Consider the following 15,681-nt stretch of genomic DNA (forward strand, 5'->3'; position numbering starts at 1 on the left):
CTCAGTTCCAAACACTAGAGTTTATTACACAGAAAGTAGGGACTCTCAATATGGAAATCAGGGTGTGAAGTAACCCACTGTGACGATATTTCATTTACGGACAAAAATGGCTTCAAAGGGAGTCTGGAAAATGTCCAGCGGGAAGGCTGGAAATGGACCACATCTCACAACATGGTCCCGTGTGAATGGAGTCGGTACAAGGGGAGGGAGAACCAAAAGAGTGAAATTTCCAAACTACTTCTAATTAAGAAAAATTTAACTTGTTCCAGTTGCTAAGCAGGCACATTTAAAATGCAGATAAAGTAAGTAAAAAGCAATATACCTTTTAAGACTAAGGAAATTACAAAAGATGGTAATTTTCAAAGTTATCATGTTAAGAAACATGATGGAATCAGGCAGGTAATTGAGAAGTTTCTTGTCAATTGGCAACGTCTTCATCCCCAAATGGTCTAAGAGGACACGAATGACTAGTAAGTATTTTGTTCTAGACAAACATCTTTACACAACGTGCTTTAACGTCCCCACTGGAGGCCCATCAACTTGACCTGCGTCCCCCTAGAGTCAAACCGCCGGGGCTCCTGGGTTGCACAGACGCTTGGGGGCCCCGGGCGGCAGCCGCCACTGCCGGGAACTCGCGGTCGGTGCCGGTCACTTGACGTCCATGGCTGGGCTGCTCTGTAGGCTCTCCTGTGCGGGACGCGTCACCAAGGAGTCCGGTCTGGTCAACCTGAGCCTTCTGCCAGTCTTACCGCAAAACACACTCTCAAATTCCTGAAGTTGAGAAATGACCGTTAGTGCACTGAATTTACAGACACGGAAACTATCTCCACAGCACAAAAGGTTGTGTGCTGGGGGGAGCATTTGGCCGGCTCAGTCGGTGCAATGTGCACGGCTCTTGATCTCAGGGTCGTGAGTTTGAGCCCCGTGATGGGGCGGAGAGAGTACTTACAATGAAAAAAACCTTTAAAAAATTAAACAAAGAAGGTTGAAATTATGAGCTAAATTACTTCAAGGTATGTAGGCGTCATCTACAAATTCATGTCGCATCTCGTAAGGGGGTGTACAGGATAAAAGGGATTCAAACATTTTTCTCCGTTACATTTACATGTATTTTTAACTTTCTAATAGAGTCCCATAATGCCTGAATATATTATAAAGCCTTCTTTATTTAAAAGCAGCAGCCACACTTACAGATTTTCTATCGTAGCATAATATAACACTTTACCCCTTTACGTGTCGGTGTTCAATCAGCCGCATTAAGGACATCAGTGTTTCAGAGCCATCACTACCATCCGTCTCCAGAACTTTCCACCACCCCACACAGACACCGTACCCATGACCTACCCCACACACACCAGCAAGTGTTCCGGGGCAGGCCTGGGGTCAGGGGTTACCTCCGCACCCGTAAGACTAAAATCTGGCTCCCGTGGTACCGTCGGCACGGCCCTTGCTCACGCTGTCCTGCCTCCAGGAACTTTTTGAGGCCTCAGCTTTCGTGGCTGGGGCAGGCTGGCTGTCCCGAGCACAGGGTCAGCCCCAAGCTCACAAAAGAAGGCAAGTGCAGACAGCCAGATCTTTGTCAGCCTCTGGGAAACGGGATCGTGGGTCTGCACAACGCGGAAGGCAGACGTCCTATGGACAAAGTGTTCCGTCTCTTCGGGAAATAAAGAACAAGGAGCAAATGTCCATCGAGGGATGAATGGCCCAAGATGCGGTATACATGCAGTGGAGCATCACACGGCAATCACAGAGAAGGAAATCTTGCCATTCGCAACTACGTGGGTGGAACCGGAGGGTATCATGCTAAGCAAAACTGGTTGGAGAAAGACAAAAATCATACGACGTCACTCACAGGAGGACTTTAAGAGACAAAACAGACGAACATAAGGGAAGGGCAACAAAAATAATATAGAAACAGGGAGGGGGACAAAACAGAAGAGACTCACAAATACGGAGAACAAACTGAGGGTTCCTGGAGGGGGTGTGGGAGGCGGGATGGGCTAAATGGGGGAGGGGCACTAAGGAACCTACTCCTGAAATCCTCGTTGCACTACACGCTAACTAACTTGAATGTAAATTAACAAATTAAATTAAAATGTTAGGTCTGCAACTGCTTCAAAATAAAAGAGTCCCACAAGGGAGGCAGGACAGGAGCACAGACAGGCGATCTTGGCCCCGAAGCAGAGTTACAGGAACACAGGAGCTCGGTATATTCTGTTCTCTCCACGTTTGGGCACGGACACATTTCCACGAGTTTTTTAAGCACAGCAGTCTTATGCCGCTGAGTCTAGGCTTAAAGGTTCTGTTACAGTAAAAAATACATAACGTGACATTTTGTTTTAACCGCTGTATGTGGTTTTATCCGGCGCACGAACTGCCTTCACAGTGTCGCGTGATCACCGCCACTTTTCATCTTTCCACACGGACACTCTGTCCCCCGTCAAACATGACTCTCGCCCTCCCGCAGCCCCTGCCCACCATCCCACTTTCTGTCCCTACGAATGGAACAGCTCCAGGGGCCACACGGAAGTGGACCCACGGGGCGTCTGTCCTCCTGTGACTGGTTCACGTCACTCAGAGCGGCGACGAGGCGTGCCCGTGCCGCAGCTAGGTGTCGCGCCCTCTCTGCCTACGGCTGAGTAAGCGCCCTCCGGACGCACGCTGCCAGGCACGGGGGCCGCCTCCAACATTCTGGCCTCTGAGACCAGAGCTGCTGTGAACACTGACATACAGGCGTCCATCCGGGTCCCTGCTTTTAAGTCTCTCGGGTGCATAACCCCCAAGAGGGATTGCCGGATCGCCCGGTAATTCTAGGGCTAACTTCTTGAGACACCGTCAGACAACTTTCTACAGCAGCCGCACCATCTGACATTCCCACCAGCAGCCCCCAGTTCCAATTCTGCACCTCCTGAGCACCTAGTTTGTCTGTAACAGCCACACGTCACGGTGAGAAGTGGTACTTGCACGTGGTTTTGATCTGCATTTCCCTGATGGTCAGAGATGGCGAGCATCTTCTCATGTACTTGCTGGCCATGTGTTCACCTTCTTTGGAAAAAGGTGCTCGAATCCTTTGTTTTTGTATTGTGTTGCTTTTGTTGCTGGGCTGTAGTGGGTTTATATTTAGTTCACGTCCTGAAAGGGAAGAAGTACTCTGCTGAACGAGTTTAACTTCGGAACCATCTGGAATGGCTGGGGCACGCCACCTGTCCACCTTCAAAGTGGCATCTGACCAAGGCCACCTGTCATTTCTAACGACTATCCCACTCAGCCGCTACATCTGCACACATCTCTAATTTTCTTCCCGAGCTTTCAAAGGTTTTAGGGTCTCAACACAATTTAAGATGAACCATATTTTGACAGTTTCCTATATCCTGACACCCAAAGCCCAAATAGAAAATATCTGCCTGTACGGAGAAGGCAGAATTTCCCTTTGGGAATAATTAAAGCCACAAAGAAGGAAACAATCATTTCCGATGTAAGAAAGCACTCCAGAGATTTCCTGACCAGTGTCCACGCTGCGAGACTAGTGCTGGGCCTCCGCCTTTGTGCCGGGCATCTGTGCGGGCAGCGGGTAAGCTGGTGTGGCCTGGATGCCCACCCACGGGGTCCCAGCTCTCAATCACGAGGCACTGGGGTGGCTGCGATCGCCAGGCCTCCTTGTAGGCCAGAAGTTAGCGGGCGACTGCCACTCTCCCCTCTCAGTCGGCATCTACTTCAACAAAACCTAAGTGAAACGGCAGAGTTTCAAGGGAGTCTTACAGCTCATCAAGACACCTTGATGACGCCTGGCCAGAGTGTGCAAATACAAGAGAAGCCAAACACAAGAAGTGCATTTCTCAGGGCGCCCGGCTGGCTCAGTAAGGAACAGCCAGTGACTCCTGACCTTGGGGCTGTGAGTTCGAGCCCCGTGTTGGGTGTAGAGATTATAGAAACAAAAATAACCTTACAAAAACTAAGCGTATTTCTTAAGAGGAAGGAGGGCGATGGTTCCGAGCACCCATCAGGAAGCTGCACCAGGAAGTCGGGAAGGGAAAGTACCGGCCACCTGTCTGGGGCAGGGACAGGCGTGCCACACAGCAGAGCAGGAGGGGAAAGTCTGAATCGCCACGAATAGTCTCAACCTAACAAACACAGAATTCACCGAATGGAGTATACACATTCTTTCCAAATAAATCCAAAACTTGTAAAAACTGACGAAGAGGTCACGATGGAAGTCTCAACCAACTTTCAAAAATGGTTTCTTTGTACAGACCATCTTCATTGATGACAACGTAATACGAAAACGTGAAAAACAGGGGCGCCTGGGTGGCTCAGTTGGTTGAGCATTTGACTCTTGGTTTCGGCTGAGGTCACGATCTCACGTTTTGTGGGTTCAAGCCCTGAGTCAGGCTCTGCGCTGGTAGCATGGAGTCTGCTTGGGATTCTCTGTCTCCTTCTCTCTCTGCACCACCCCCACTCTGCCTCTCTCAAAATAAAGAAAACTTATAAAAAATTTTAAAAAATAAGATAAAATAAAATACAAAGTAGCCAGAGACCTCTGCTTTAAAAACAGAAAAAGTCGGGGCTCCTGGGTGGCGCAGTCGGTTAAGCGTCCGACTTCAGCCAGGTCACGATCTCGCGGTCCGTGAGTTCGAGCCCCGCGTCGGGCTCTGGGCTGATGGCTCAGAGCCTGGAGCCTGTTTCCGATTCTGTGTCTCCCTCTCTCTCTGCCCCTCCCCTGTTCATGCTCTGTCTCTCTCTGTCCCAAAAATAAATAAACGTTGGAAAAAAAAATTAAAAAAAAAAATAAAAAAAATAAATGAATAAAAACAGAAAAAGTAAAAAGCCAAATGCTTTTACCTCAGTGTGACAGAAAAAAATAAAACCTTAAAAAAACGACAGAATAGGTAACACTTTGAAATAACGGACATAAAAGCAAATTATGATAGAAGAAAACATGATCAGGTGCCTGGGTGACTCAGTCGGTTGTGTCTGACTTTGGCTCAGGTCATGATCTTGCGGTTCGTGAGTTAGGGTCCCGAACTGGGTGAGCCCCGCTTCTCTCTTGCGCCCCCCCCTTTCTCAAAAAAGAAAAAAACGAGAAAATACTACCACTGACTCTGCCCGCCCCCCCAAATGCCGACAGAGCAGCAAGAGCAGAATCTGGGACACCCAAGGCTCGCGGAGACTCAGGCGCAGGCACCCAGGTTCAGAGTGACAAAGGAGCAGAGGGGGGACAGAGCTGCAACGGGGCCACCAGGGCCCACCCACCAGGCCAGGTGACTGTCCTCGCCTTCAGAGCCAAAGAGGGGGTATGTTCCTGTCTGGAAGGTTGAAGGAGGGGTCTGTGTGCAGGGGGGAGGGGACACCAGTCAATAGGGGACCGGGGGATGCTGCGCACCAACTGGGGAGACCGTCAGCCTGTCAGCCGTCACCCCCAGGGCCACGGACTAACTCAGGGTGCCCGTCACTGGTGAAACAGGAACCAACCGGTCAGAGGCTGGCGGACGTGGGGGCAGGAATTCCCGAAGCACCAAGTGCTGGTGCTGCCGGGAGAGTGGGCAGTGGTGGGGGGGGGAGGGGGCGGGAGGTGCAGAGGGAGGGGCCGCCCGAGGCTGGGCTGAGATTCCCGGTCCTCTCTCTCGACAGCTCCTCATAACCAGTGGGGAAGCTGCAGAAGAGAACGGGCAAATCCAGGCAAATCCAGAGGTTACCCCTGAGCCGGACAACAGTTTTGTACGGAAGTTCCATTTCCTGAGTCTGAGCACCGTATCCCGGTTCCGTAAGACGAGGCTTTTGTTCTTCAGAAATACACAAGTCCTGAGGTATCTACGAGTCGTTATTAAACGGTTCGGGAAAGTATATAATGAGAGACGAAGCATGACAGAGCGAATGGGCTATGACGTTAGCAACTGGTGACTCTGAGTGAGGCTGGTGGGCACCCGCCGAGTTCGGTACAAATCTTGGAAGTTTTCTCGAAGTTTGAAATTCTATCGAAATTCCCCATATAAAGTGAGTCATCTAAATTCAGAGTTCTACAGACACCCGACCTCATCTCCCCCAAACCTCAACGTCATCGTAAGCAAACGTGAGGTGGGGCAGAGTGGTTGCAGCTTAAGGAGACTCAAAGCGTAATTAAACGCAATACAGAATCCACGGGTGGGTGCGGGTTTGGAGGAAAAAAGAAAAACCGCTACGAAAGTCATTTGAAACATTCCGGGGAAAGGCCAATATGGACCATTAGATGACAGCATGGTGACAACCTCGTGAGGCACAGTAATGGCACGGGGGGTGCACGGGAGAATTTTCCAGGAGACGCGTCCAGAAATATCTAGAGGTGAGGAGACACGACGCCTGGAAGCGTCTCTGAAACTGCGCGGCCGACACGCGAGTGTGTGATGTAAACACGGTAAACGCTGACCCTGGGTGACGGGTGCGGAGGTGTTCGTTGTACCGCGTGTATGTTCGTTAGAAAAACAACACAAACTGGCCTGGAACCAACACAACACTGTACGGTAACTACGCCGGAAGTGAAATAAATTTACGTAGAAACGAGAAAGGGCGCCGAGGGAACCAGGTGTCTGCTGACGGAGCCCCAGACTCATCTCCCCGTCGCCCTCTGGACGGGGCTCGGTGCCTCCTGGGCGCTGAAAGCCTTGCACGTCTGCACCAGATGCCGGAGGCCGCCCCGGCCGCCCCGGCCAGAGCACCCTCATCTGGCCACACAAACCAGAGCCCCCCCGCCCCCACCGGCCCATGGCGGGCCCCACGCGAAACGTCGATCAGATGGCGCCCGTGGGGACGGGCACAGGAGACCCCCCCGAGACAGAGCCAGGCGCCTTGGCGGGGGCTCGGGCGCCACAGCCGCCCGGCGAGACCAGCCTCGGCGAGGCAGGCCTTGGTGCCCCCCCCCTCCCCCCCCGGCCACTGCCTGCCGGAGCCAGAAACCGCCCCAAACCCTGACTCCCCCTCCTCTCCAGCACACTGCCGCCCCAAACGACCCACCCCGATCTCCCCCTAAAACCTAAGAGAGCGGGCCTTCCCTGTGTTCCCCGCAGCTTGCGTGTCCTGCATGGCGGTTCCTCGTTCCCCAGAGACTCACTTTGCCAGTAAAACCACCGGCTGTTTTGTTTTTAAGGCTGACATGCCACTGCTGCCTACGACCCTCCAGACCCCCCGCCGCCCCTGCTGCAGGCAGGGCCCACAGAGCAGCTCTCCTCGTGACAGGACCGACACGCCCCTGCATCGTCCGCTCGGCCAGCAGGCTCTTGGTCTCATTCGAAGGGTGACCCCCCGGCATCCTGAACAAGCCTGGGTGCAGGGACCTGCGGAACGAAACGTGTACTAAAACAACTCGGGAAAATCACTTAAGACTCTCATGTATTTTACCTGTCAGAACAGAATTAGGTGAAAAAGGGAGACCGGTTACTGAGGAAACAAGCCATAGACCCTGCTTGGCGAGCTGTGTGCTAACCCAACAAAGTGCTCCCCGACGTCCCTGCAGCCCCTTTCCTGACCGGCCCTGGAATCTGACCCAGAAGCAAGCCACACATTCAACGTAACTAAGTGCAGAAACACCAGGAAGCATAATGTATATGAAATGTGAAATATAACACCTGTAAGTTTTAACCTATTGAATCTTTGGGTATAGACAGACAGTTAACGAATTTTTATCGTTGTTGTAAGCACCTTCAATACGTTTGAATAAATTACATGAATAATTCATTACTAACAGGTACCCAGAGGCAAACATTAAAATCATTTTCAAAAATGTAAAAGCTTGGGGCGCATGGGTGGCGCAGCAGGCTAAATGTCTGACTCTTGATTTTGGCTCAGGCCACGACCTTGTGCTTCATGAGATCGAGCCCCACATCAGGCTCTGCACTGACTGTGGAGCCTGCTTGGGATTCTCCTGTCCTCTCTCTCTCTCTCTCTCTCTCTCTCTGTCTCCCTGTCTCCCTCCCTCCCTAGCTTGTAAATGTGCGTGCGCTCTCTAAATAAATATCAATTTTTAAACACACATATATACACATATGTATATATGAACGTACGTAAGCTTTTTCCAAAAACGACACACAAGTGGCCAACAGACACGTGAGGCCCGACATCACTCCTCATCAGGGAAAATACAGATCAAAACGACACTGAGATACCACCACCTCACACCTGTCCGAGCGGCTAAGATTCACAACTCAGGAAACAACAGGTGCTGGTGAGGATGCGGAGAAAGAGGAACCCTTTTGCACTGCAAACCGGTGTAGCCGCTCTGGAAAACAGTGTGGAGGTTCCTCAAGAAGTTAAAAATAGAAGTACCCTACGACCCAGCCATCACACTACCCTGTGTTTGCCCAAAGGCTACAAGACTGCTGATTCGAAGAGGCAAATTCACCCCAATGTTTATAGCAACACTATCAACAATAGCCAAACTATGGAAAGAGCCCAAACGTCCATTGACTGACGAATGGATAAAGATGTGGTGGATACATATACACACACACACATACACACACAATGGAGTAGTACTCAGCCATCAAAGAGAGTAAGATCTTGCCACTGGCAACAACGTGGATAGAACTAAAGTATGATACTGAGTGAAACATGTCATTCAGAGAAAAACAAATACTGTATGAGATCACTCATCTGTGGAATTTAAGAAACAAAACAAATGGGCAAAGGAATAAAGAGACAAACCAAGAACCAGACTCTCAACTACAGAGATCACATCACACCGACGGTCGCCAGAGGGGAGGGGGGTCGGAGGACAGGGGAAATAAGTGACGGGGACGAAGGAGCGCACCTGTCGTGATGAGCACCGGGGGACGTGTGGGAGTGCCGAATCCCTACGTTGTACACCTGAAACTGATATCACGCTGTGTGTTCGCTAACTGGAATTAAATAATAAAAAAAAATACATAAAAGCTTTATTTCATCAAAGTTAACAGTCTATCTCCAACACATAATGTCAAAGAGTAAGCGCATTATAAACAACTGTAAGTGACCCAGTTAGAAGAAACGGGACATAAACGCTGCTCTACAACGCAGCCAACGTACAACGGAAGGACGGAGCCTTGCCGTGCGGAGACACAAGGGAAACGGAAAACTGCCTGCGGTTCCCGGCCCTTCCAGGATCTAGACACGAGAGGCTCTTTCTAAAAGGCTCCCACGTTTCTGCGCCAACCTCAGCTCAGCGCCTAACGGATGCTGAGCCCACAGCAGCAACCACACGACGGCTTCGACAAGGAGCAGGGCCGGGGCGCTGGGCTTGCTTCGCCGAGGCCTCGCCACCACTCCCCCTGACCACCGGCATTCTGAGGCCAGTACCTGCGGCCGAGGTCCCCCCGAGGCAGAGCACTGAAGCCAAAGCCGCGAACACCTCCGTTCTTCCATCTGAACCACCAGGGAAGGGGCGGCTGGACTCCCATTCACACCATGCGTTCGGTCCTACCTGGAGCCATGCTCGCTCGCTACGATTGCCCCTGGGACTGAACAGACAGGGTCAAGGCAGCGCTGGCTGCAACAAGGAGCCAGATGCTTGGGCTCCAAAGCCCCCAAGTGGCCCCCAGTCACGCAGCCCACTGAAGAGTCTCGCTTCTCCGCCTTCTGAGCGCATGTGAATTCCAGACCGTTTAACACGTATCTGTGTCTCTCTCTCCCTTAACTATTCTTGCTTCATCCCATCACAAAGTTTTCAGAGGTAACAAAAGACCACATCTCCCAGGTCTCTGATACCCCTTCAAGCCCCATACGATCCTCTGCACACAGCAGGCGCTCGATCTATGATCCGACAACCGATACTCAGTCACTTACACCGTGCATGTCAGTGAACGGACCCCGGCCGTGCTGCTTATTTCGATACACGAAGAGCTACATCATTAATGAGCGGAGCTCTGTGCTCAGTGAACTCAGTACCTGACCCTGGATTCCAGCAAGAACAACACTCCAGGATTTCTCAGGGAAAAAAGGGTAAGTAAGCTCTCTGGTAAGTTTATAAAATTCTAAAAATCTACCTGCTCCGAACACTGACCTTCTTAAGAGAATCTCCGTGTCTCTCCTGAATGTACTTCAGGAACGCTGTGGTCCACTGGAGCGTGGTTGCCTTATCGGTCTCGGCATTGCAGAACGGGACTAGAAGATTCAACTCATCGCAACAAATGCGGATTCTGCGCCTACGGTCAAAATCCAAAGTGATCACCCAGAGGAGCAGAAGCAACACCAAGCAGTAAGGCAAATGTCTGAATGTGTCGCTTGTGGCCCGGCCACCAAGTGCGTGCTCAGGACCACGCTCCGCCACAACCATGTGGCCCTCCTCCACAAGGCCGACCTGCTGCAGGGGTCTCCACGGACTTCTCATGGGTCAGGAGCAAGGGCCAGTTTCCAGTCTCCAGACCAAGCATGGACCCAAGCCCCGGAAACGCGAAGCAAAATTTTGTGGGGGGGTTTTCTGGGTGGACAGCTCTCCTTGGGCCAAGGAGCTCACCCACAGCTCAGGGTTGCAGCTATGATCGGCAAGGGACCCCGGGTCAAAAGGATCACACACGACCAGTCTGTTAATGCCCCGAATCCCAGTCATTTGAGAGATCATTCATTTTTTAGAGATCGTTTACATCCCAAGTGGTCTCATGATTTACACCATTTTTTAGCTCTTCCCGATTACCAGCTTATACAACCCTTGTTGCCCATCTTCCCAAGCATACACTCAGAATCTGTCGTAGCGATCTCATGAGGTCAGTGTGACAGCTGGCATTTACGAGATGCTAACTTCTACACAGAGGCAGACACGTGTGACGTACACACGTGTTTCATCCTGTCTCCAATCCGTGTGGTAGCCAGCTCTGCTTTGTAGATAAGAAACTCAGATGAGAGGTGATCCCTCTGCAGGCTGTTAAACTATGAAAAGGCACAGTAAAAATCTAAGTTCCCGCTGTCAGCATACGGTAGAAGGGTTTTCACATAGTAGGTGTTAAATAAATGTTTATGTGATAAATATCAGAGTAGGAAAAATGTCCTTTCTGGTTCACAAGTCCTTGCTGACACAGCGCTTCAAGTAGAGTGTGTGAGTGTGTGTGTGCCAGTGGGTGTGAGCGCACCTGTGTAAGAAGGAGATCTAGCTGGCCAGCTAGCTCTAATATATCCTTTTAAAAGGAAAGAAGTCGCCTTGGGTCAACATTCGCCCTTCGTAGCTGAACGTCTGCCTTGCCGCATGCTATAAAAAGGAAACTGGTACAAGGTTCTCAATGAATGACTATGTTAATTATGTTAGGGAAACATCAGGTAAAAATCCAACTGTAATAGAGAAAAACTAGCCACCTTTTGATTCTACATAAAATTGCAGATTCAGGGCGCCTAGGTGGCTCAGTCACTTAAGCATCTGACTTCAGCTCAGGTCATGATCTCATGGTTCGTGGGTTTGAGCCCCGCATCGGGCTCTGTGCTGACAGCTCGGAGCCTGGAATCTGCTTCGGATTCTGTGTCTCCCTCTTTCTGCCCCTCCCCTGCTCATGCTCTGTCAATCTCTCTCTCTCTCAAAAATAAATATTCAAAAAAATATTGCAGATTCTAAATAAAACCTGCAGATAAAACGACAGTTCTAACCCCTTTCTTTCCCAACATTCTTAAAAGAACCAGGCAAAGCTAAGTGCCCCATTGTGCACCCTGGCCATCTCCCAGCAGCCTACTCACAAGGTGGGCCCCTGATGGCATCTGGACACTCAGATTCCAGGGGTTCCCAGCACCATTAGTTAGGAGGGGCTCTCTGCACCCACAACATGTGCGTAAACATGGTTTATGCTGTGCACCGGCTCTTCTCCTGGGGTCCTGGGATTGGCTGCTTGCCAGGTAGGAATGCCTCCATGACATGCCCGCCAAGAAAATCTCGGGGCCCTGAGTCCCTCAGGAGCTTTCCCAGCTGGCCACAGCTGGTGCTGGGGTTGCTGAGTGCATCTGGGAGTCCCCTGGGAGGGGACACCTGGGAGCCTCCACCTAGCTCACTGGACGCCCATCCCCCACCCAGCACCTTTGGTAATTTTGCGGGTTCCTTTCTCTGTAATAAATCAAAGCCCTAAGTCCTAAAGAACCATCAAACCTGGGGGGTGGTCCTGGGGACCCCGATCCCCCCTAGCAAAACAAAGTCAATATTCACTCTGGCAAACCTCTTTCCACTTTGAACACATTATGAATCAACTAAACCGCTGTCTCATCAATAACTTGCCTATTACTGCTAATAACTGGAATAAACTTGCGTGTTGATGAACGACCACACGAGTTACCTTCTATCTCTTTCCATGCGGTTATGCCTCTCCCTGCGCTGCGACCTTCCTCCCTGCGGCCCGCTCTGGCTCTGCTCCCCGAGGTTTGCCTGCGAGGACTCCGCGGGTGGCCAAGCGCCCTGTGCGGCGGTGGAAGCTTCACCCACGTTCTGAATCTCTCCAAGGGCTCTTCGCTCTACGTTTGTGTCCAGCTGACGAATTCTACTCCGATTCCTCTTATTTATTGCTTGCTTACATAGCGCTTCTTCTTTGCAAAAGAAGAAAAAAGTGTATTTTAATTTTTTATTTTACTTAACTTCTTCCCATTAGCGCTGAGTACCTTTGGTGCCATTTTCAACTCCAGACACACATTCACGAGCAAGGGACACACAGGACTCAACAGGAAAAGCTGCACCTACTCCAGGAACTTGTACACTGAGCTCCAAGGTTCAAACCACAAACCTGAACATAAATCTGTAACCAAACGAGAACACTCCGAGTATTATGTAATCGATACAACCTTGTCAAAAGTCCCCTGTTAATCAGATGTTAACTACCACCTATCAACGGAGAAACCAAGAAGTTACTGAACTTCTCTGACGTTCAGAATGAAAAAAGATTTTTTTTCTCCAAAAGATTTTCTTTTATGCGATTATTCTAACGTGAGAGCGGATACTCTAACCGCAGTGCCCAGAAGACAAAACGTAGGTGGCCTATGGTTAAATGTGCCCTCACCTCACAAGTGATTCTGCCCACACGAGGAGGGACCACCTCCTAGCTTTGACTTCTGCTGGAGGAACGCGGCAAATTTCATCACACGCAGAGCGGGAGGCCCCCAGCTAACACGTGCGGGGTGTGCGTTCCCAGGATGCCAAACAAAAGCCAAATAAATCTGTGGCACAGGAGTCACCACCACATCTTTCAGAGCGGGGGACCCGGTGGGGAGCTCAGTGCTGGGAACGCTTTGTTCCTGAAGCTGAGAACTTAGCACACGGTCTGACTAGCAACCTTTAACTCTGCAAACGGTAACACGCGCTTCTGCACGGAGACGCCGAATCACGAGAACTGCCCGCTGCCTCGGTGGCTCTGTCGCTCCTGCCCTCGCCGGCTCTGGAAAACCTTGGGGTTATCTCGTCCAGTGAGTCAAAAAATAGTTGGCTCCCAGGGAGAAAGGGATTGCGAGCTCACTCTCAAGATGAGCAAGGTTTGCCTTCAGCAGTTTATTTCTAAACCCTTCTGAATCACCTTATGGCCTCTTGTTCCCAACTCAATCCTCTGCTCATCTGCAGATTGTCTCCTAAAGCTTTTATCAGGTTTCAGACTCCTGGCTCACTCGTGAAATATAAAATAAGAAAAAAACAAAAACAACACTATTAAATGCTTTCAGCAACTTGCAGGAAACGTCATTCTTCCGTTCACGGAGATCACTAGCAAGAAAGAGGAGCCTCCAAACTCACTGTTTCCACACTAAGTATAAATATGTTTGGAATTCGAAAGAAAGTTCAAAGTGAAGAAAAGTCCCCCATGTGGAAGTACACTTCCAAGACCATCTCATGTTTACAAACCTCCTCCCCCCCCGCCCCCACCCCCCCGTTCCCCTCCCTTCCCCCCCACCAGAATGACATCAGGGCAGCGCCCGCTCCCCTTTGTGGCTTACCTCCTACTTTAATCCAAACCTGCTCAGGCAAAGCTTTGTTTCTACCGCCCAAAGTCTGTTTAGTGGATTCAACTTCCTGCTGGTAACAGAAAGAAAATGCTCTAGGCAATCCAAAATCCTGATGCTTGGCAGCTTCGAGTATAGAACATGGGTTACTAGAGCTCTGGAAAAACGAAGCCACAGGAACTTTATCAGCATGAGACCCAGTCGGTCCCCTCAATTCCACACAAAGCACATGCACTTCCACAGAAATCACGTCAAAGACATCACGCGCTACACGGAGGATTTTAAGACATTCCCCGACCGCATAAACACTCTCGATGTTAAGGATTATTAAGCTCGGCGAAAGAGAAATCCTTCAGATCGAATGAACTCAACTCAAATCCATTTGCTACAAAACAAAAGAGCAAAGCGGGACCAACTGTCCCCTTACCTGCACCTGTGACGGGTTCGAGCTGGCGCTGGCCGAACAGGCGTTGGCCGTGAACACGGGGTACGTGAACTGCAGGGCCGTGGCCGCAGTGGCAGTTTTATTTTTCACTAACGTCGTGCATTTGTTTTGTTGCTGATGAAGAGGGACGTTCATTAATTCGGAAGGATGTCGGATAAGAGTGACCAAACTGCCGAGACAAAAAAAAACCGTGTGAAGAGTGTGTTGCGGGAAATGTCCCGAAGCGGTACAATCGCCTTTTCTAGAACGCGCAAGTCTGTTAGGGTGAACGAATGCCCCTCATCACGGAAACCTCTGGCGAACAATCACCGACTGGTGCTGCGGCGCACAAGCTCAAGCTTCTTCCTCACGGAGGATCGGGAGGCTGTGTGTCACTGACAATCTCTCTTGCTCTGTTTTTTTGGCCATTCTCCAAACTCTGATGACTGAGGGCGAAGTGGGGACCGCCACTGGCTAGGGACGGACAGAAAGCCGAGGAGCCGCCGCAGCACACGGGCCGCTCCTCTCCCGGAGTCGCCCCTGGGGCAGGACTGACGGGCTGGCTGCAGGAAAAGCCTCAGGGTCAAAGGCTCAGGACAAGACGCTTTCCTTCCACAAAGCTGCGTCCGTGAGCGCAGTGAAGACACCGCTAACCTAGGTCAACATGGGGGAAACACACCTCTCCTGACACGCAGGCGGGTAATTCGGTGCTCAGAAGCATTGGCACACCGATCTCAACTGGAACTTAGCCCTTCCGCGTGCAGACACTACTGACCACAGAAGCCCACGCTCTGGGGTGTGTACTCAGTATTCCCAAGTGCTTGCTCACCGGCACCTGCACAGGGCACAGAACCTTGCAAGTCGGCCTCAGGCCCGCGGAAGCCGGCCCCCTGTTACGATGCCAGCCGGGAGGAGGCTGGGGGCTTTCTAGCGGCTGACTTCACCTGCGCCCTGACCCAGCTGGGCCCAATCCCTACTAAAACGCAAGCTGCGGTGGCGCTGGCTTTGCACCAGATCACCTGGTCTCTACCCAGACCCGGCCACGCAGATACCAGTCACAGCCAGGCTGGCGGCCTCCTCACCAGGGGTCCGCATGTGCACCCAGACTGACTTTGGCCTCTGCACGGGACCTTCCGGTCCGCACCCCGACGGAGGCTGGCGGCCTCCTGTGCGCGCAGACCCGGCGCGGCCCGCCCCCCGCGCCCTCCCCGCGCCCGGCCGCCCCGGGGTGGACACCCACTTGTTGAGCGCCACGCCGGGCTCGGGGGGCTCGGCGCCGCGCGGGGCGGAAGGCGGCTCAGCGGGGATGCTGTTGAAGCGGTCCTCCAGGCGGACGCGCACGGCCGACTTGGCCCGCGCCTCGGGAGCGC

The 15,681-nt window shown here is 51.5% G+C and overlaps 1 protein-coding gene across 1 annotated transcript in view; it reads right to left on the reverse strand.

The window, feature by feature from the left end:
- Position 1: 1 nt before the first annotated feature.
- The window catches only part of TCFL5 (transcription factor like 5), a 16,374-nt gene continuing 694 nt past the window's right edge, over positions 2-15,681 (reverse strand). The window contains exons 2-7 of the mRNA XM_040459755.1: positions 15,552-15,676; positions 14,315-14,501; positions 13,882-14,044; positions 12,246-12,492; positions 10,004-10,145; positions 2-771 (exon numbers count right to left, since the gene is read on the reverse strand). Coding sequence (XP_040315689.1) covers positions 649-771; positions 10,004-10,145; positions 12,246-12,492; positions 13,882-14,044; positions 14,315-14,501; positions 15,552-15,676 — 987 coding nt within the window. The 3' untranslated portion in view covers positions 2-648. The remainder of the gene's footprint in view (positions 772-10,003; positions 10,146-12,245; positions 12,493-13,881; positions 14,045-14,314; positions 14,502-15,551; positions 15,677-15,681) is intronic.

Source organism: Herpailurus yagouaroundi, unplaced genomic scaffold, assembly GCF_014898765.1.
Source record: "Herpailurus yagouaroundi ecotype Mexico unplaced genomic scaffold, PumYag 246, whole genome shotgun sequence".
Classification (NCBI taxonomy): Eukaryota; Metazoa; Chordata; class Mammalia; order Carnivora; family Felidae; genus Herpailurus; species Herpailurus yagouaroundi.